Source organism: Scyliorhinus canicula, chromosome 9, assembly GCF_902713615.1.
Source record: "Scyliorhinus canicula chromosome 9, sScyCan1.1, whole genome shotgun sequence".
Classification (NCBI taxonomy): domain Eukaryota; kingdom Metazoa; phylum Chordata; class Chondrichthyes; order Carcharhiniformes; family Scyliorhinidae; genus Scyliorhinus; species Scyliorhinus canicula.
In genome coordinates, this window is record NC_052154.1 from 74,833,476 (window position 1) to 74,849,619 (window position 16,144).

Genomic DNA, 16,144 nt, shown 5'->3' on the forward strand with positions numbered 1-16,144 from the left:
GGTCCCTGGTGCAGTGAAGCAACAGTGCTACCCATTGTGCTACCGTGCCGCACTCATCCCTGGAACTGGTTTGCATCCCCTTTTAACACAACATGAAAAGGTGACCAAAATAGTGACAATAGAAAATATGCACAAGATTTCAGATATGTTGATATATTTACACACAACTGGTGTGTTTTACTAATCCCCGAGAAGCACATCAGCAATAATCTACACAGATTGGGTGTCTTTGTTCTCCTGTTTCTCTGCAAGGGGACAAATATGCAATTTGTAGGGCTTTTTCTGTCTATGGGTGGCGCGGTAGCACACTGGTTAGCACTGTTGCTTCACAGCGTCAGGGTCCCAGATTTGTTTCCCGGCTTGGGTCACTGACTGTGCAGAGTCTGCACATTCTCCCCGTCTCACCAAGTTGTTCTGAGGTTGGACTGACTAAACTCTGTTCCAAGCTGAGACATTTTTCCACTGGGAATGGTGAGTTGCTCTATTGGTACACCAAGTTGTGAGGCAGCGTATATGTCTGCATCTGCAGATTGCCACGCTGCGTGCTCCTGATCTCTGCTGGATTGTTGAGAGGAGGCACCAAGTGTGGGAGGCAGAGATTAATTCACCAAGCCGCTTTCTAAAAAGAAATGCTTTGGATAAGTGAGCCTTTTTTTTGTGAAGTATAAAGAACATGTCCCAACATTGAGAAGAGGGAGTGGGAATTGCAATTAGTGTGCTTGTTCTAACTGGGAGCCCTTATTGTAAAAATGTGGAAAGAACATTGGCTGCCTAAGGCTTGAGTAGGAAGCCTGATCCATTGAGTTACCGGATGTACTCAGAGCAGGAAAGGCCTGTGAAAACATCAGGTGTTGATAGAGCTTGGAGACTGAAATGCATATCCCAAATTACTGTGCCACAGTTTGATTTTGTAATTTCTTTACAGCTTCTGTACTTCATGGGTGGATGTGGGTTTGTTGAAAAGACATGGGTACATTTTGGTCAGCTGTATTTATGGATGTGCCTTGTTGCTGTTCATTTACATATGTCAGAGAGGTGAAGGCTGATTTAACTTAAGAAATAGGAGCAGAAGTATGCCATTTAACCCTCAAACCTGCTTCACCAGTCACTAAAGTCTTGCCTGATCTGATGTGGCCTTACCTCCATCTGCCTGCCCCTCACAACCCTCGACAATCAACAATCTATCTAATTCGGTAGCACAGTGGTTAGCATTGTCGCTTCACAACTCCAGAGTCCCAGGTTCGAATCCCAGCTTGGGTCACTGTCTGTGCGGAGTCTGCACGTTCTCCTCGTGTCTGCGTAGGTTTCCTCTGGGAGCTCCGGTTTCCTCCCACAGCCCAAAGACGTGCAGGTTAGGTGGATTGGCCATGATAAATTGCCCTTCGTGGTCAAAGCGGTTGGGTGGAGTTGCTGGGTTACGGGTATGGGTCGGAGTTGTGTACTTAATGGGGTGCTCTTTCCAAGGGCCAGCATAGGCTCGATGGGCCAAATGGCCTCCTGCACTGTAAATTCAATGTTCTATGTACTTCGATCTTGAATACATTCATGGGCACAACTTCCACTGCTTATTGGGGCGCGAGAATGCCAAACACTAACAACCTTCTCTGAGAGAAGGAATTTGTCCTCGTCTCCATCTTATTTTGAATCTGTGCCCTGCAGGTCTAGATTCCCCCACAAAAGGAAATTAATTGTGGTGAGCTGCAGGGCGCCAGTTTTGAATTCAGTCTGGGCGCTGGAAGACCCTCTCCCATGGGTCCTCGTCGTTTCCCATTGACATTAGATTGGGCAGTAGCAGATTTCTCCAAGGAACGGTCCACAGGAAAAAATAGTATGGGGTATGTTGGCACAAAATAGGAAATTTCACTCCAATCAGCCATAGCATGGCAGGTCAGCGATGCACAAAAGGTTACCCTCATGGCATGGAAGATAAACTTGAGGTAATGGCATTCTGTTGGTATAACTTAGAAACTTATTTTTTGCTTTATTATTTTTGTCAGTGACTAATATTTATATGTAACACTGTAGTGCATCAGTGTTACTGAGTTTAATTTCACATTCCCACCTCTGAGCCGTCCAGATTGCTGGAGATATCACATGCTCCTGGGGTAGCACTCCCCTGAGTAATCAGCTTTAGCTTACTCGAGAAGTTGTCAGCCTGGCAATGTGCTTGACTGAATTATATGGACTTTATAAATAAGAGATTGTGTTTGCCTGAGCCTGGATATCACAATTGGAGGCTTCAGACTACCCAGGAAATAGAAATTGCCCAGTCCAATCTTCAAGAGTCATTTTTTTTTCATTCAAGGTGTCAGCGGACAAAAGTTGATATATTTCTAATATTCTGCCCTTGAGCTTCAACATATATAACATACAAAATGTTTAAGTGGCACTTTGGGTGGGAAAACCCTCCAAATTATAAGCTCTTAAGGCCAAGTTAACATTTCATTAAGTTTGGCACTGGCAGAGTTTCAGCAATTCACCAATCTGTTTATATTATTATAATATTATTATACCTTAAGGCTCATGAAGCCAGTTGTCCGATCTTGAGCAACCATGCGTTCTTCAGGTTAAAGTTGAGTTGGTGTTGGAGAGGACCCACACTCCAGTCATTGGGTGTTCAGTGTGTGACAGTCTCGCTGGTTTGAGTGACCTCTTTGTTTGTGTCAGTTACAGTGGCTGAGGATGGATTCTGTGGCTCCAGCCTGGGTGGGCAGTGTGTTTCTCTTCATTCACTCAGACAAGACGGATCTATCGGCCCTGTACCAGGACCCCGAAATACAGCTGAGGATTTATAAAGCCCTGAAACTGACTCTTGCTGGTAAGTTGCAACTTTCAGTTGGCTGTTATGGCAGTGTTCTCCATTCCTGTGCTAGTTATTGTAAGCAGGACTGCAAGGTGCTATTTCTGTTGTCCACAGAAAGACTCTTTTCCGTGGGCGTAGTGCAGCTTGAGTATCTATGAGAAAAATATTTGGTCCATAAGATACATGAAATAAAGTATAAATAAGCCAGCCCAGATTTACTCCTCTCTCTGAAGGGCTTTATCGAACAATCTAAACCATCCGAATGTTAAATCTGTCAGATTTTCAACCTCTCAATCTGTTTTTAATCCAGTTTCTAGATTTCCACGAACTGTTATTGTCAGAGATAGTTTGTTGGGGCGAACTCTCTCCCTGTCCCACTTAAATAGGACATTATATTAAACATGACTTGATAGCCAGCATCTGGTGAGAAGGTGAGGTTGAGATTGGATTAGGTTTCTCCATATTTTTCAGGTAAACAGTTTCCATGTGCCTTGAATAACCTTTTTTTTTATAAATGTTTTTTATTGAGTTTTCATGTTTTATATATGACAAGTTACAAATTATTAGAGAGGAAAAAAAGAAAACACAAAAATTTAACATGTATATTTACAGGTAAGCATCTTTATAACAACAATTGTGGCCGCCCCTTTAGCCAGCATACATATTTTACATTCCCCAATATGGCCGAGGCACATGTTTATAGGCATTTATTTATAGTTTGGTTTTGGGCCTTAGCTTGCCATCAAACCACCATAACGAACCCGCAACCCCCCCCCCGCTACCTTCCCCCGATTCCCGTCCATTTTCCCCTGATTCTTGGCCACCCGGCTATTCTTCCTTTTGTACGTTGGCCACAAACAGGTCCCGGAACAGTTGCATGAATGGCTCCCACGTTCTATGGAAGCCGTCGTCTGACCCTCGGATGGCGAATTAGATTTTCTCCATTTGGAGAGATTCCGAGAGGTCGGACAGCCAGTCTGCAGCTCTGGGCGGTACTGCTGACCGCCAGCCAAACAGGATTCTACGGTGGGCGATCAGGGAGGCAAAGGCAAGGGCGTCCGCCCTCCTCCCCAGGAATAGATCTGGCTGGTCTGAAACCCCGAAGACCGCCACTATCAGGCATGGCTCCACCCTCACCCCCACCACTTTGGACATTGCCTCGAAGAAGGCTGTCCAGTAATCCACAAGTCTGGGGCAAGACCAGAACATGTGGGCGTGGTTGGCCGGGCCTCTTTGGCACCGTTCACATCTGTCCTCCACCTCCGGGAAGAACCTACTCATACGGTTTCTTGTTAAGTGGGCTCTATGTACCACTTTTAGTTGCGTCAGGCTGAGCCTTGCGCACGTGGAGGTGGAGTTGACCCTATGCAGCGCTTCGCTCCAGAGTCCCCACCCTACCTCCATCCCCAGGTCGTCCTCCCATTTCCTTCTTGTTGCGTCCAATACGGTGTCGTCCCTTTCTACCAGTCGGTCATACATGTCGCTACAGTTCCCTTTCTCTAGGATACTTGCGTCCAGTAGGTCTTCCAGTAGTGTCTGTCGTGGCGGTTGTGGGTACGTCCTTGTCTGCTTTCGTAGGAAGTGCCTTGAATAACCTGAAGGAAATATGTTTCACCCATTGATGGGGAACACCCACAGACCTTCAATGCATGTTTTAAAACACTTCTATCCATAAGAGAAACAAAAAATACAATTCAAGAAACATCAACTTCCCTGAACATGTTGGTAGCATATTTGGCAATATGAACTGGAGGGAAAATATCCAGGGATGAGATCAGGAAAAGATCATTTATGGTTAACCTATGAAATTCCAGTAATATTACCACATAATCTGCTGTTGCTATAGGGGAAATGTTACACAGGCTTTTCTCTCTTATCCAACACTGAGAACCTAAAATCTGCCTCAAAACATTGCAATCACAAACACTTTTCTCATAGGGTGACGGCAGCTGCTTATTCACAAGCCTGTTTCCAGCACACACTACTTCTAGGTCTTGTAATCACACCTAATGATATAGTCTTCCATCTCTCTTTAAACATGTTTTTTTCCTCTTCCATCTTTCACTCTATTGTTTTATCTTCCTTAAGAAGTTACTTTTTTCAAAGTTTACAGATCTTTCATTGTATTTTCTTATGGTCACTATTTTTAGATAAATGTAAACTTAATACTTTGCTTTATTTCATTTACAATCTCCTCCATTTTTACATGTTCCATTTAAAAGGCAGCAGCTAACTTCATGTAATTTCCTTATTTTCCTAATGTAAATTTTCATCACAAAGAATATATGCCTAGCGTCTTGTAGAAAGAAGGAGTTGGAAATAGAATCGGAGACCAGTGGAGAGATTCAGAAATAAATGAAGATCGAGAGAAAACAAAGAATTATTTGCAGCGGTAGTAAGTGTGGTAGATATCAGAAATGTAGTATACATGGACTTTAGAAAACCTTTCGTAAGGTTGCCCCATTGGAGATTACTAGAGATTAAGGGTAGGAATCTGGGGATAAATAACATTTGTGTGGAAGAATGAAAATTAGGAGTTAAGTGTAATTTTGGGTAGTGCTATATTGCAGTTCAGTTGTTGTGTTTACTGTGCAGGCCAGTGATCTTGGTATAGCCTGGGTTGGAGGGAGGGAGTGCTATTGAAATTTGCAGTTGATGAAAAAAATCAGAGGCATAATTGCTGGGAGATTATAGGACTGGGAAATCTTTAGGGGACAACAGAAAGCTACTAAAAAAGCTATAAAGAAGAGTAAGGTCGAGTATGAGAGTAAACTTGCTCAGAATATAAAAACAGACAGTAAAAGTTTTTACAAATATATAAAACAAAAAAGAGTGGCTAAGGTAAATATTGGTCCTTTAGAGGATGAGAAGAGAGTTTTAATAATGGGAAATGAGGAAATGGCTGAGGAACTGAACAGGTTTTTTGGGTCGGTCTTCACAGTGGAAGGCACAAATAACATGCCAGCGACTTATAGAAATCAGGCTATGACAGGTGAGGACCTTGAGAGGATTGTTATCACTAAGGAGGTAGTGATGGGCAAGCTAATGGGGTAATGGGGCTAGAGGTAGACACGTCTCCTGGCCCTGATGGAATGCATCCCAGAGTGCTAAAAGAGATGGCTAGGGAAATTGCAGATGCACTAGTGATAATTTACTGAAATTCACTAGACTCTGGGGTGGTCCCGGTGGATTGGAAATTAGCAAACGTGACGCCACTGTTTAAAAAAGGAGGTAGGCAGAAAGCAGGAAATTATAGGCCAGTGAGCTTAACTTCGGTAGTAGGGAAGATGCTGGAATCTATCATCAAGGAAGAAATTGCGAGGCATCTGGATAGAAATTGTCCCATTGGGCAGACGCAGCATGGGTTCGTAAAGGGCAGGTCATGCCTAACTAATTTAGTGGAATGTTTTGAGGACATTACCAGTGCAGTAGATAACGGGGAGCCGATGGATGTGGTATATCTGGATTTCCAGAAAGCCTTTGACAAGGTGCCACACAAAAGGTTGCTGCATAAGATAAAGATGCATGGCATTAAGGGTAAAGTAGTAGCATGGATAGAGGATTGGTTAATTAATAGAAAGCAAAGAGTTGGGATCAATGGGTGTTTCTCTGGTTGGCAATCAGTAGCTAGTGGTGTCCCTCAGGGATCCGTGTTGGGCCCACAATTGTTCACAATTTACATAGATGATTTGGAGTTGGGGAGCAAGGGCAATGTGTCCAAGTTTGCAGATGACACTAAGATGAGTGGTAAAGCGAAAAGTGCGGAGGATACTGGAAGTCTGCAGAGGGATTTGGATAGGTTAAGTGAATGGGCTAGGGTCTGGCAGATGGAATACAATGTTGACAAATGTGAGGTTATCCATTTTGGTAGGAATAACAGCAAACGGGATTATTATTTAAACGATAAAATATTAAAGCATGCCGCTGTTCAGAGAGACTTGGGTGTGCTAGTGCATGAGTCACAGAAGGTTGGTTTACAAGTGCAACAGGTGATTAAGAAGGCAAATGGAATTTTGTCCTTCATTGCTAGAGGGATGGAGTTTAAGACTAGGGAGGTTATGTTGCAATTGTATAAGGTGTTAGTGAGGCCACACCTGGAGTATTGTGTTCAGTTTTGGTCTCCTTGAGAAAGGACGTACTGGCGCTGGAGGGTGTGCAGAGGAGATTCACTAGGTTAATCCCAGAGCTGAAGGGGTTGGATTATGAGGAGAGGTTGAGTAGACTGGGACTGTACTCGTTGGAATTTAGAAGGATGAGGGGGGATCTTATAGAAACATTTAAAATTATGAAGGGAATAGATAGGATAGATGCGGGCAGGTTGTTTCCACTGGCGGGTGACAGCAGAACTAGGGGACATAGCCTCAAAATAAGGGGAAGTAGATTTAGGACTGAGTTTAGGAGGAACTTCTTCACCCAAAGGGTTGTGAATCTATGGAATTCCTTGCCCAGTGAAGCAGTTGAGGCTCCTTCAATACATGTTTTTAAGGTAAAGATAGATAGTTTTTTGAAGAATAAAGGGATTAAGGGTTATGGTGTTCGGGCCGGAAAGTGGAGCTGAGTCCACAAAAGATCAGCCATGATTTAATTGAATGGCGGAGCAGGCTTGAGGGGCCAGATGGCCTACTCCTGCTCCTAGTTCTTATGTTCTTATTATTCAGAAAGTCAGAAGTAGCCAAAATGGGATTCAAGATGTGAAAATGGGCTAAAGAAAAAGGCAGGTAGAATTGAATAGTAAATGTGAGATAGATAATTACTTCCTCAAATGTGACAGTAGATGCATACTCTGAAAGGAAATGACAAGCAATTATGGTCAGAACCTTGGGTCAATTGGGTTGTGAAATAAGCTAATAGAATTCTAAATTTTATAACAAAGTATATCAAATATAAAAAAACAGAAAGTACTAATAAGCCTGAATAAAAAGACCTTTGAGGTATGAAAATCAGCCTCACGCTATAGGAAAGATCTTTATGCTGTAGAGAGGGGACAGTACAAAGTTACTCGGATGTAATCTGGTATGAAGAAATACATATGTGAAAAAGACATTCTTTCTTAAGAGATCCGTAGATTACTGAGCAACATAATAGAAGTGTGTTAAATTATGAAGTAATGTGACTATAGTTACAGGCAGTGGACAAGGGGTATAGGTCTACCTTTGTTACCTTCTGAGATGTGGCTATTTCCAGGCATCCTGACCAGCCTCTCATTTTCTACCCTCCACAGACTTGATGTTATCCAAAAGCCTCCTGCTTACCACCTAACTTGCATCCAAGACCTGTTCACCCATCACCTCTTTACTCACTGACCTACAACCCTGTTAAGCAACACCTTGTTTATTTTTGGTTAAATTTTCGTAATTGTTTTCAAATCTCTCCATGGCCTGTCTCCTTCAGCCCATAACCTTCCGAGATAGCTGCACTCGGGTAATTCTGGCCTCTTGAGCATCCCGATTCTAATTACTCCACCTTTGGGTGGCTGTATCTACAGATTTCAAGGAATTCCCTCCCTCAACCTCTCCACCTCTCTTTCCAGCTTCTAAGAGCTTCCTCAAAACCTACTTCTTTGACCAAGTCATCTGCCCTGATGTCTCCTTGTGACTCAGTGCCGTGTTTTGTTTGATAATACTCCTGTGAGGAAACCCGAGTCATTTACTTCATTAAAGGCACAGTATAAGTAAAAACTGGATGTTGTGAAATATGAGAGATTTAGAACAGAAAACGAGGAGATGTTCTGACTTCAATGAACGTTATGAGGTTGCGGAATTCACTTGCAATTTTAGTGTTTGAAGCAGAAACGTCAACATTCAGGATTGGGTTAGATAGGCGAACGAAGGAACTCTGGGTGAAAATTTTCAATTAAAACCATTTGATTTTTGAAGATTGAATGCCAATGTGGTCTGGTTGGGACAGATTCACAAAATTATTTGTTGTATAGGGAAGAACAACTTATGCTGCATGCGAAGAGAGTGCTGAGTGGCTGGCAAATGAACGATTGAGGTGTAGCTCAGGAGAATGTACCAGGGAACAGTTAACTACCAAGCTTTTGTTTAAATTCAAATCAGGCAAGTCAACTCTGGTCAAAAAAAGTGCCCTGGGGAATGAAACAGTGAATGGCTGCCCCCAAGTTTTTGTTTGGCTGGAAAAGATGCAATGCATGGGAATTCTCCTTTTAACTGCAAAATACAAGACCCTGTGTGTGCATATCTGCAGCCTCCAGCATGCAGTTTTTACTTATATTGTGCCTTTAATGAAGTAAATGTCCCAAGTTGCCTCGCAGGAATATAAGTAATGGATATCAGAGTGCATGAATTGCAAAAGGTTAGTATGCAGGTGCAGCAAGTTATTAGCAAACATAAGGAATGTTATTATTTATTGCGAGGGGAATTCTTTACAAGATTATGGAGATTATGCTTCAGTTATATAAGGACATCAGTCAGACCAAGTCTGGAGTACTGTGTACAATCTTGGTCATCTTATTTAAGGAAAGATTTAAATGCACTGGAAGCAGTTCAGAAAAGGCTTACTGGATTAATACCTGGATTGTGTGGGTTGTCGTGTGAGGAAAGGCTGGACAGGCTAGGCTTGTATCCACTGAAGTTTAGAAGAGTAAGAGGTGACTTGATCGAAATATATAAGAGGAAAATAAAGTTATTTGAGGGTTGTGAGACTTTGGAATTCTCTTCTTCAATAGATGGTTGAGGCAGAGTCTTTGAATATCTTTGAGGCAAAAGTAAATAGATTCTTGATAAGCAAGGGGGTAGGCATGAATCGAGTTGAAGTTACAATCCAATCAGCCGTGATCTAATTGAATGGTCCAGCAGGCTCGAGGGGCCGAGTGGCCTACTCCTAATTCTTATACAAGTGAGCCACATTGTGAATCCAACTGATGATCTTAAACTGGTTGTCAGTGTAATTCTTCTTATAATCAGGATTGTTTAGCAAGTGTGGATTCCAATCTAGAATCACATCAAATGTTTTGAGTTTTGCATGCACGGCTGGTTGGGTAGTCAGTACTTTGTTATGAACAGCCAAAGGGTGGCACAGTGGTTAACAGTGCTGCCTCTCAATGCCAGAACCTGGGTTAGATTCTGACCTCCGGTGATTGTGTGGAGTTTGCACATTCTTCTTGTGTCTGCATGGGTTTCCTCTAGGTGCTTCGGTTTCCTCCCACAGTCCAAACATGTGCAGGTTAGGTGGATTGGCTATGATACATTGCCCCTAGGTGGGGTTATGGGGATAGGGTGGGGGATTAAACCAAAGTAGGGTGCTCTTTCAGCGGGTTGGTGCTGACTTGATGGGCCGAAAGGTCTTCTCCTGTACTGTAGGGATTCTGTGATTCTATGAAGGGACGTGATGTTTGATGTGATTTGCCAGTCATTGAGGCATAGGCCTACATCGCTGGCATTACACTGGCACTGCATTTCATATCCCACTACTTATTTTTAAGACAGGCAAAACATCTTTTTGGCTTGTTTGCAGCATCCTGTTAATGGAGAATACCACTCGTGTTGCTACTGACTGTAGGACGGAACAGAACTTGCTCTACATTTTTTATAAAAATATATCCTCATTGCTATTTGTTTGAACTGGACATTTTGATTAAACAAAAACCATTAAGACAACCGACCATCTGTCCGTGAGTTATCGATGAAGCACTTCGTAGTTTCGGAAATGTCACACTTCGTTATTTCTGAGGCGGTACAAACAGACACGAAGGCCATTTGTATTTGATAAACCAGGCTTGCCAGTGGAGTCAGAGTCGATGGAGACAATTACTTCCTAAACACCAGATTCTCAACAAATAGCATTTTTCTCGACCAATAATGGCTGAGACGTTATCAGAACATAGAGCCAATTTCTAGGCACTATATAAGCATTCTTTCTTGAAGATATTGTGAAGAGAGAGGATCAAATTTATTTGTTCATGGGTCGTGGGTGTCTCTGGCCGTGCCGGCATTTATTGCCCATTCTTAATTGCCATTGAGGGGCAGTTAAGAGCCAACCACATTGCTGTGGGTCTGGAGTCACATGAAGGCCAGACCAGGTAAGGATATTAGATTTCCTTCCCTAAAGGATCTTAGAGAACCAGATGGGTTTCTACGACAATGTTTTCATGGTCAATGATCCAATTTGGGCTTGTTGAACAGGTTAATATTGCCTTCCTGGACCACAAGCCCAGTCTGCTGCTTTAACATCCGAGGGCAGGCCACACAGAAGGTTCTCTGACCAGGTTGGCCACCTGCCTCTGCTGAGTACTCTCCTATTTCCTAGAAAATTATTAATCACTGTGCCGATTTTATCTTATGAAGTCGCCACCACCACAAATGCGAACTTTACACCACTGGTTTTCAGCCTGTGTACCTCCATGAAGGAATTTATTTTTAAAATTCATTTGTGGGATATGGACGCCGTTGGCTAGGCCAGCATTTATTGCCCATTCCTAGTTGCCTTTCAGAAGATGATAGTGAGCTGCCTTTTTGAACTGCTGCAGTTGCTGAGGTGTAGGCACACCCATCGTGCTGTTAGGGAGTTCCAGGATTTTGACCAAGTGACAGTTAAGGAGCAGCGATCTATTTCCAAGTCAGGGTGGTGAGAGACTTGGAGGGAAATCTCCAGGTGGTGGTGATCCCAGGTATCTGCTGCCCTTGTCCTTCTAGACGGTGGTGGTCGTGGATTTGGAAGGTGCCACCTAAGGAACCCATGAGTTTCTGCAATGCACCTTGTAGATGGTATACACAGCAGCTACTGTTTGTCAGTGGTGAAGGGATTGAATGTTTGGGGAAGGGAGAGCAATCAATTGGGCTGCTTTGTACTGGATGGTGTTGAGCTTCGTGACTGTTATTGGTGTTGCACTTAACCAGGCAAGTGGACAGCATTCCATTACACTCCTGACTTGTACCCTGTAGGTGGTGGACAGGCTTTGGGGGGTCAGGAGATGAATTACTCGCCACAGGATTCATAGCCTTTGACCTGTTCTGGTAGCCACAGTATTTATCAGTTCAGTTTCTGATCAACGGTAACCCCCAAGATGTCGATTGTGGGGGATTTCAGTGATGCCATTGAATGTCATGAGATGATGATTAGATTCTGTTGTATTGGAGATGGTCATTACCTGGCATTTGAGTGGCGCAAATGTAACTTGCCACTTGTCAGCCCAAGCCTGAATATTGACCAGATCTTGCTGCATTTGGACATGGACTGCTTCAGTATCTGACGAATCGCAAACTATGCTGAACATTATTCAATTATCAGCGAACATCCCCAATTCTGATCTTATGACGGAAGGAAGGTCATTGAAGAAGCTGCTGGTAATGGCAGGTCGCACAAAAGGTGGCGCCTGCCCGGTCCCAGTATTTTGATCCCCTCACGGGGCCTCACGGTAGCATGGTGGTTAGCATCAATGCTTCACAGCTCCAGGGTCCCAGGTTCGATTCCCGGCTGGGTCACTGTCTGTGCGGAGTCTGCACGTCCTCCCCGTGTGCGCGTGGGTTTCCTCCGGGTGCTCCGGTTTCCTCCCACAGTCCAAAGATGTGCGGGTTAGGTGGATTGGCCATGCTAAATTGCCCGTAGTGTAAGGTTAATGGGGGGATTGTTGGGTTACGGGTATGCCGGTTACGTGGGTTAAGTAGGGTGATCATTGCTCGGCACAACATCGAGGGCCGAAGGGCCTGTTCTGTGCTGTACTGTTCTATGTTCTATGTTCTATGTTTTTCTAGTATTTGTGGGAGGTTTTGGGTTCTAACCCAGTAGATTTGTGTGGGAAACGGAAAGGCGACAGAAGAATGTCAAAAGCTTCGTCAAAAAAGGCCACTGGAAAAAAACCCCTGGTATCCCGACAAAAGAATCTGGGGGAGAAAAGATGGCAGAGGCAGCGTGCCCATCACATTGGAAATGCTGGCTGGGTGATGGCACAGGAGGTGGAGAAGTTTGGCAGGAAGATGGATGGCCAATTTAAGCGATAAGGGAAGGAGATTAACGAGTCGTTGAAAGCCACCATCGAGGAGGCATTGGGCCTGATACGGGAAGAGGCCTTGTAGAGGCACGAGGATCTGCTTGCTTCGTAGGAGCCTGAACTGCCCATGGTGCATAGGAATAAGGGCCTGAAGGCCAAAGTTGAAGATTTGGAGAACCGGTCAAGGCACATGGACCTCAGAGTGGTAGGCTTGCTGTAGGGAGTCGAGGGCCCAAGTATTTTTCAGAAATGCCTCTACAAGGCCTCCTCCATGCCCTTCAGCATCTGCCATTGCTCCTTCGCCGCTTTGGCAAGCCTGCCCAGCTGCTCCCGTATCAGGCCCAATGCCTCCTCGATGGTGGCTTTAAATGACTCCTTAATCTCCTTCCCATATCGCTTAAATTGGCCATCACATTCAGAAATGTACACCCAGCTTCTGTCGTGACACGACGGACTTCCTACAGAAACTCAGCACCCATGGACCAGTTGAACCAGGAACGTTCCTCGTCACAATGGATGTCTCGGCACTCTACACCAGCATCCCCCATGACGACGGCATTGCTGCAACAGTCTCAGTCCTCAACACTGACAACTGCCAATCTCCAGACGCAATTCTGCAACTCATCCGCTTCATTCTAGATCACAACGTCTTCACCTTCGACAACAAATTCTTCACCCAGATGCATGGAACAGCCATGGGGACCAAATTTGCACCTCAATATGCCAACATCTTCATGCACAAGTTTGAACAAGATTTCCTCACCACACAGGACCTGCAACCGATGTTATACACCAGATACATCGATGACATTTTTTTCCTTTGGACCCACAGCGAAGAATCACTGAAACGACTACACGATGAGATCAATAAATTTCATCCCACCATCAGACTCACCATGGACTATTCTCCAAATTCTGTTGCATTCTTGGACACACTCATCTCCATCAAGGACGGTCACCTTAGCACTTCGCTTTACCGCAAGCCCACAGACAACCTCACGATGCTCCACTTCTCCAGCTTTCACCCGAAACACATTAAAGAAGCCATCCCCTATGGACAAGCCCTCCGTATACACAGGATCTGCTCAGACGAGGAGGAGCGTAACAGACACCTACAGATGCTGTAAGATGCGCTCGTACGAACGGGATATGGCGCTCGACTCATCGATCGACAGTTCCAACGCGCCACAGCAAAAAACCGCACCGACCTCCTCAGAAGACAAACACGGGACACCACTGACAGAGTACCCTTCGTCGTCCAGTACTTTCCTGGGGCGGAGAAACTATGACATCTTCTTCGCAGCCTTCAACACATCATCAATGAAGATGAACATCTTTCCAAGGTCATCCCCACACCCCCACTACTGGCCTTCAAACAACCGCGCAACCTCAAACAAACCATTGTTTGCAGCAAACTACCCAGCCTTCAGAACAGCGACCACGACACCACACAACCCTGCCAGGGCAATCTCTGCAAGACATGCCAGATCATCGACATGGATACCACCATTACACGTGGTAACACCACCCACCAGGTACGCGGCACATACTCGTGCAACTCGACCAATGTAGTCTACCTCATACGCTGCAGGAAAGGATGTCCCGAAGCGTGGTACATTGGCGAGACCATGCAGACACTGCGACAACGAATGAACGGGCATCGTGCGACAATCACCAGGCAGGAATGTTCCCTTCCAGTCGGGGAACACTTCAGCAGTCAAGGGCATTCAGCCTCTGATCTCCGGGTAAGCGTTCTCCAAGGCGGTCTTCAGGACACGCGACAACGCAGAATTGTCGAGCAAAAACTTACAGCTAAGTTCCGCACGCATGAGTGCGGCCTCAACAGGGATCTTGGATTCATGTTGCATTACATTTACCCCCCACCATCTGGCCTGGACTTGAAAAATCCCACCAACTGTTCTGGCTTGAGACAATTCACACCTCTTTAACCTGTGATTACCCCTCTCCCTGGATCTGTAATGATTTGATTACCTGAAAATGCCTGCATTCCAAGCATTGTCCAGCATCTCTGACTTTGTCTATATAAATGTTTCTGGAACATTCCTCGCCATTCACCTGAGGAAGGAGCTGCGCTCCGAAAGCTCGTGTTTGAATCAAACCTGTTGGACTTTAACCTGGTGTTGTAAGACTTCTTACTGTGCTCACCCCAGTCCAACGCTGGCATCTGCACATCATTCAGAAATGTGTTCTTTTAAAAGAAATTTAAAAAAAATTTAGAGTACCCAATTCATTTTTTCCAATTAAGGGGCAATCCACCTACTCTGCACATCTTTGGGTTGTGGGGGCGAAACCCATGCAAACACGGGGAGAATGTGCAAACTCCACACGGACAGTGACCCAGAGCCTGGATCGAACCTGGGACCTCGGCGCCGTGAGGCTGCAGTGCTAACCCACTGCGCCACCGTGCTGCCCACAGAAATGTGTTCTTGATTGGTGGATGGGGATGAAGTGTTCTCCCTCCGCATTTGGACAGGGCACATCAGGCAGAAGCTGTCATCGAACAGACGTCCATGGTGGGTGACCATCTGATTTTACAGTTGCCAGAGGAAGGAGCGGGTCCTAGAGTCGGAACGTTGACTGGGACGGCACACGGTGCGCATCTACCAGGAGATTTGGCGAAATAACGTGCAGCCTTCAATAAGGCAAAGGCTTATTGTGCTGTACATTAAGGGTGTGCAGTTTGGGGTGCTGTATCCAGTGACGCTGAGAGTCACACTGGGTTCGCAGGATCACTATTTTGACACACTGGAGCCAAAGGACTGGGACTGGTTTGAAGAGGGCTGGTGGAATTTTGTGTATGTCAAAGTTGGGTTGAGGTGGCTGTAAATATTGCAATGTAGTGTGTTCTGTTTTTGCCCTTTTTCTTGGAGGTTGGTGGGGGGTTTATGGGGCACGATTCTCCGAAACGGCCGACCACCGGAGTGAAACCCGGAGTGTTTCACTCCGGCGTCGGAGGCCGATCCTCGCCCCTATTCCCCTATTCCCCCCCCCCTCCTCCCCCCCCCCCCCCCCGAAGCATCGTTGCGAGAAACTCGGTCGCAAAACGCGACACGCCATTTTGGGGGGGGGGTGGGAGAATCGCGGGGCGGTGCCAGAGCGGCCCTCCCGCGATTCTCCCACCCAGCCTGGGGAGCGGAGAATCGCGCCCATGGTTTTGAAGGTGGAGCTGTAGTCAATGAATAGGAGTCTGACATAGGAGTCCTTGTTGTCAAAATGTTCCAGGGATGAAGGTAGGGCCAGGGAGCTGGCATCTGCTGTGGGCGGTTGTGGAGGTATGATGCATCACGGTGGCAGTGGCTAACCTGACGGTGACGTGTGTGGGAGGCCCCCAACAAAGTTAGTCACCTGGAACGTGCGAGGCCTGGGGTAAA

At 45.4% G+C, this 16,144-nt stretch overlaps 1 protein-coding gene across 3 annotated transcripts in view; it reads left to right on the forward strand.

The window, feature by feature from the left end:
• tradd (tnfrsf1a-associated via death domain) overlaps positions 1-16,144 on the forward strand; it is a 56,595-nt gene that overhangs the window by 21,675 nt on the left and 18,776 nt on the right. For 2 of the 3 annotated variants that reach the window (XM_038806933.1, XM_038806934.1), the window contains exon 2: positions 2,674-2,818. In XM_038806933.1, the coding sequence (XP_038662861.1) occupies positions 2,683-2,818 (136 nt within the window). In that variant the 5' untranslated portion in view covers positions 2,674-2,682. Of the gene's footprint in view, positions 1-2,667; positions 2,819-16,144 lie in introns of all 3 variants that reach the window. The other variant, XM_038806932.1, reaches the window with a different exon arrangement.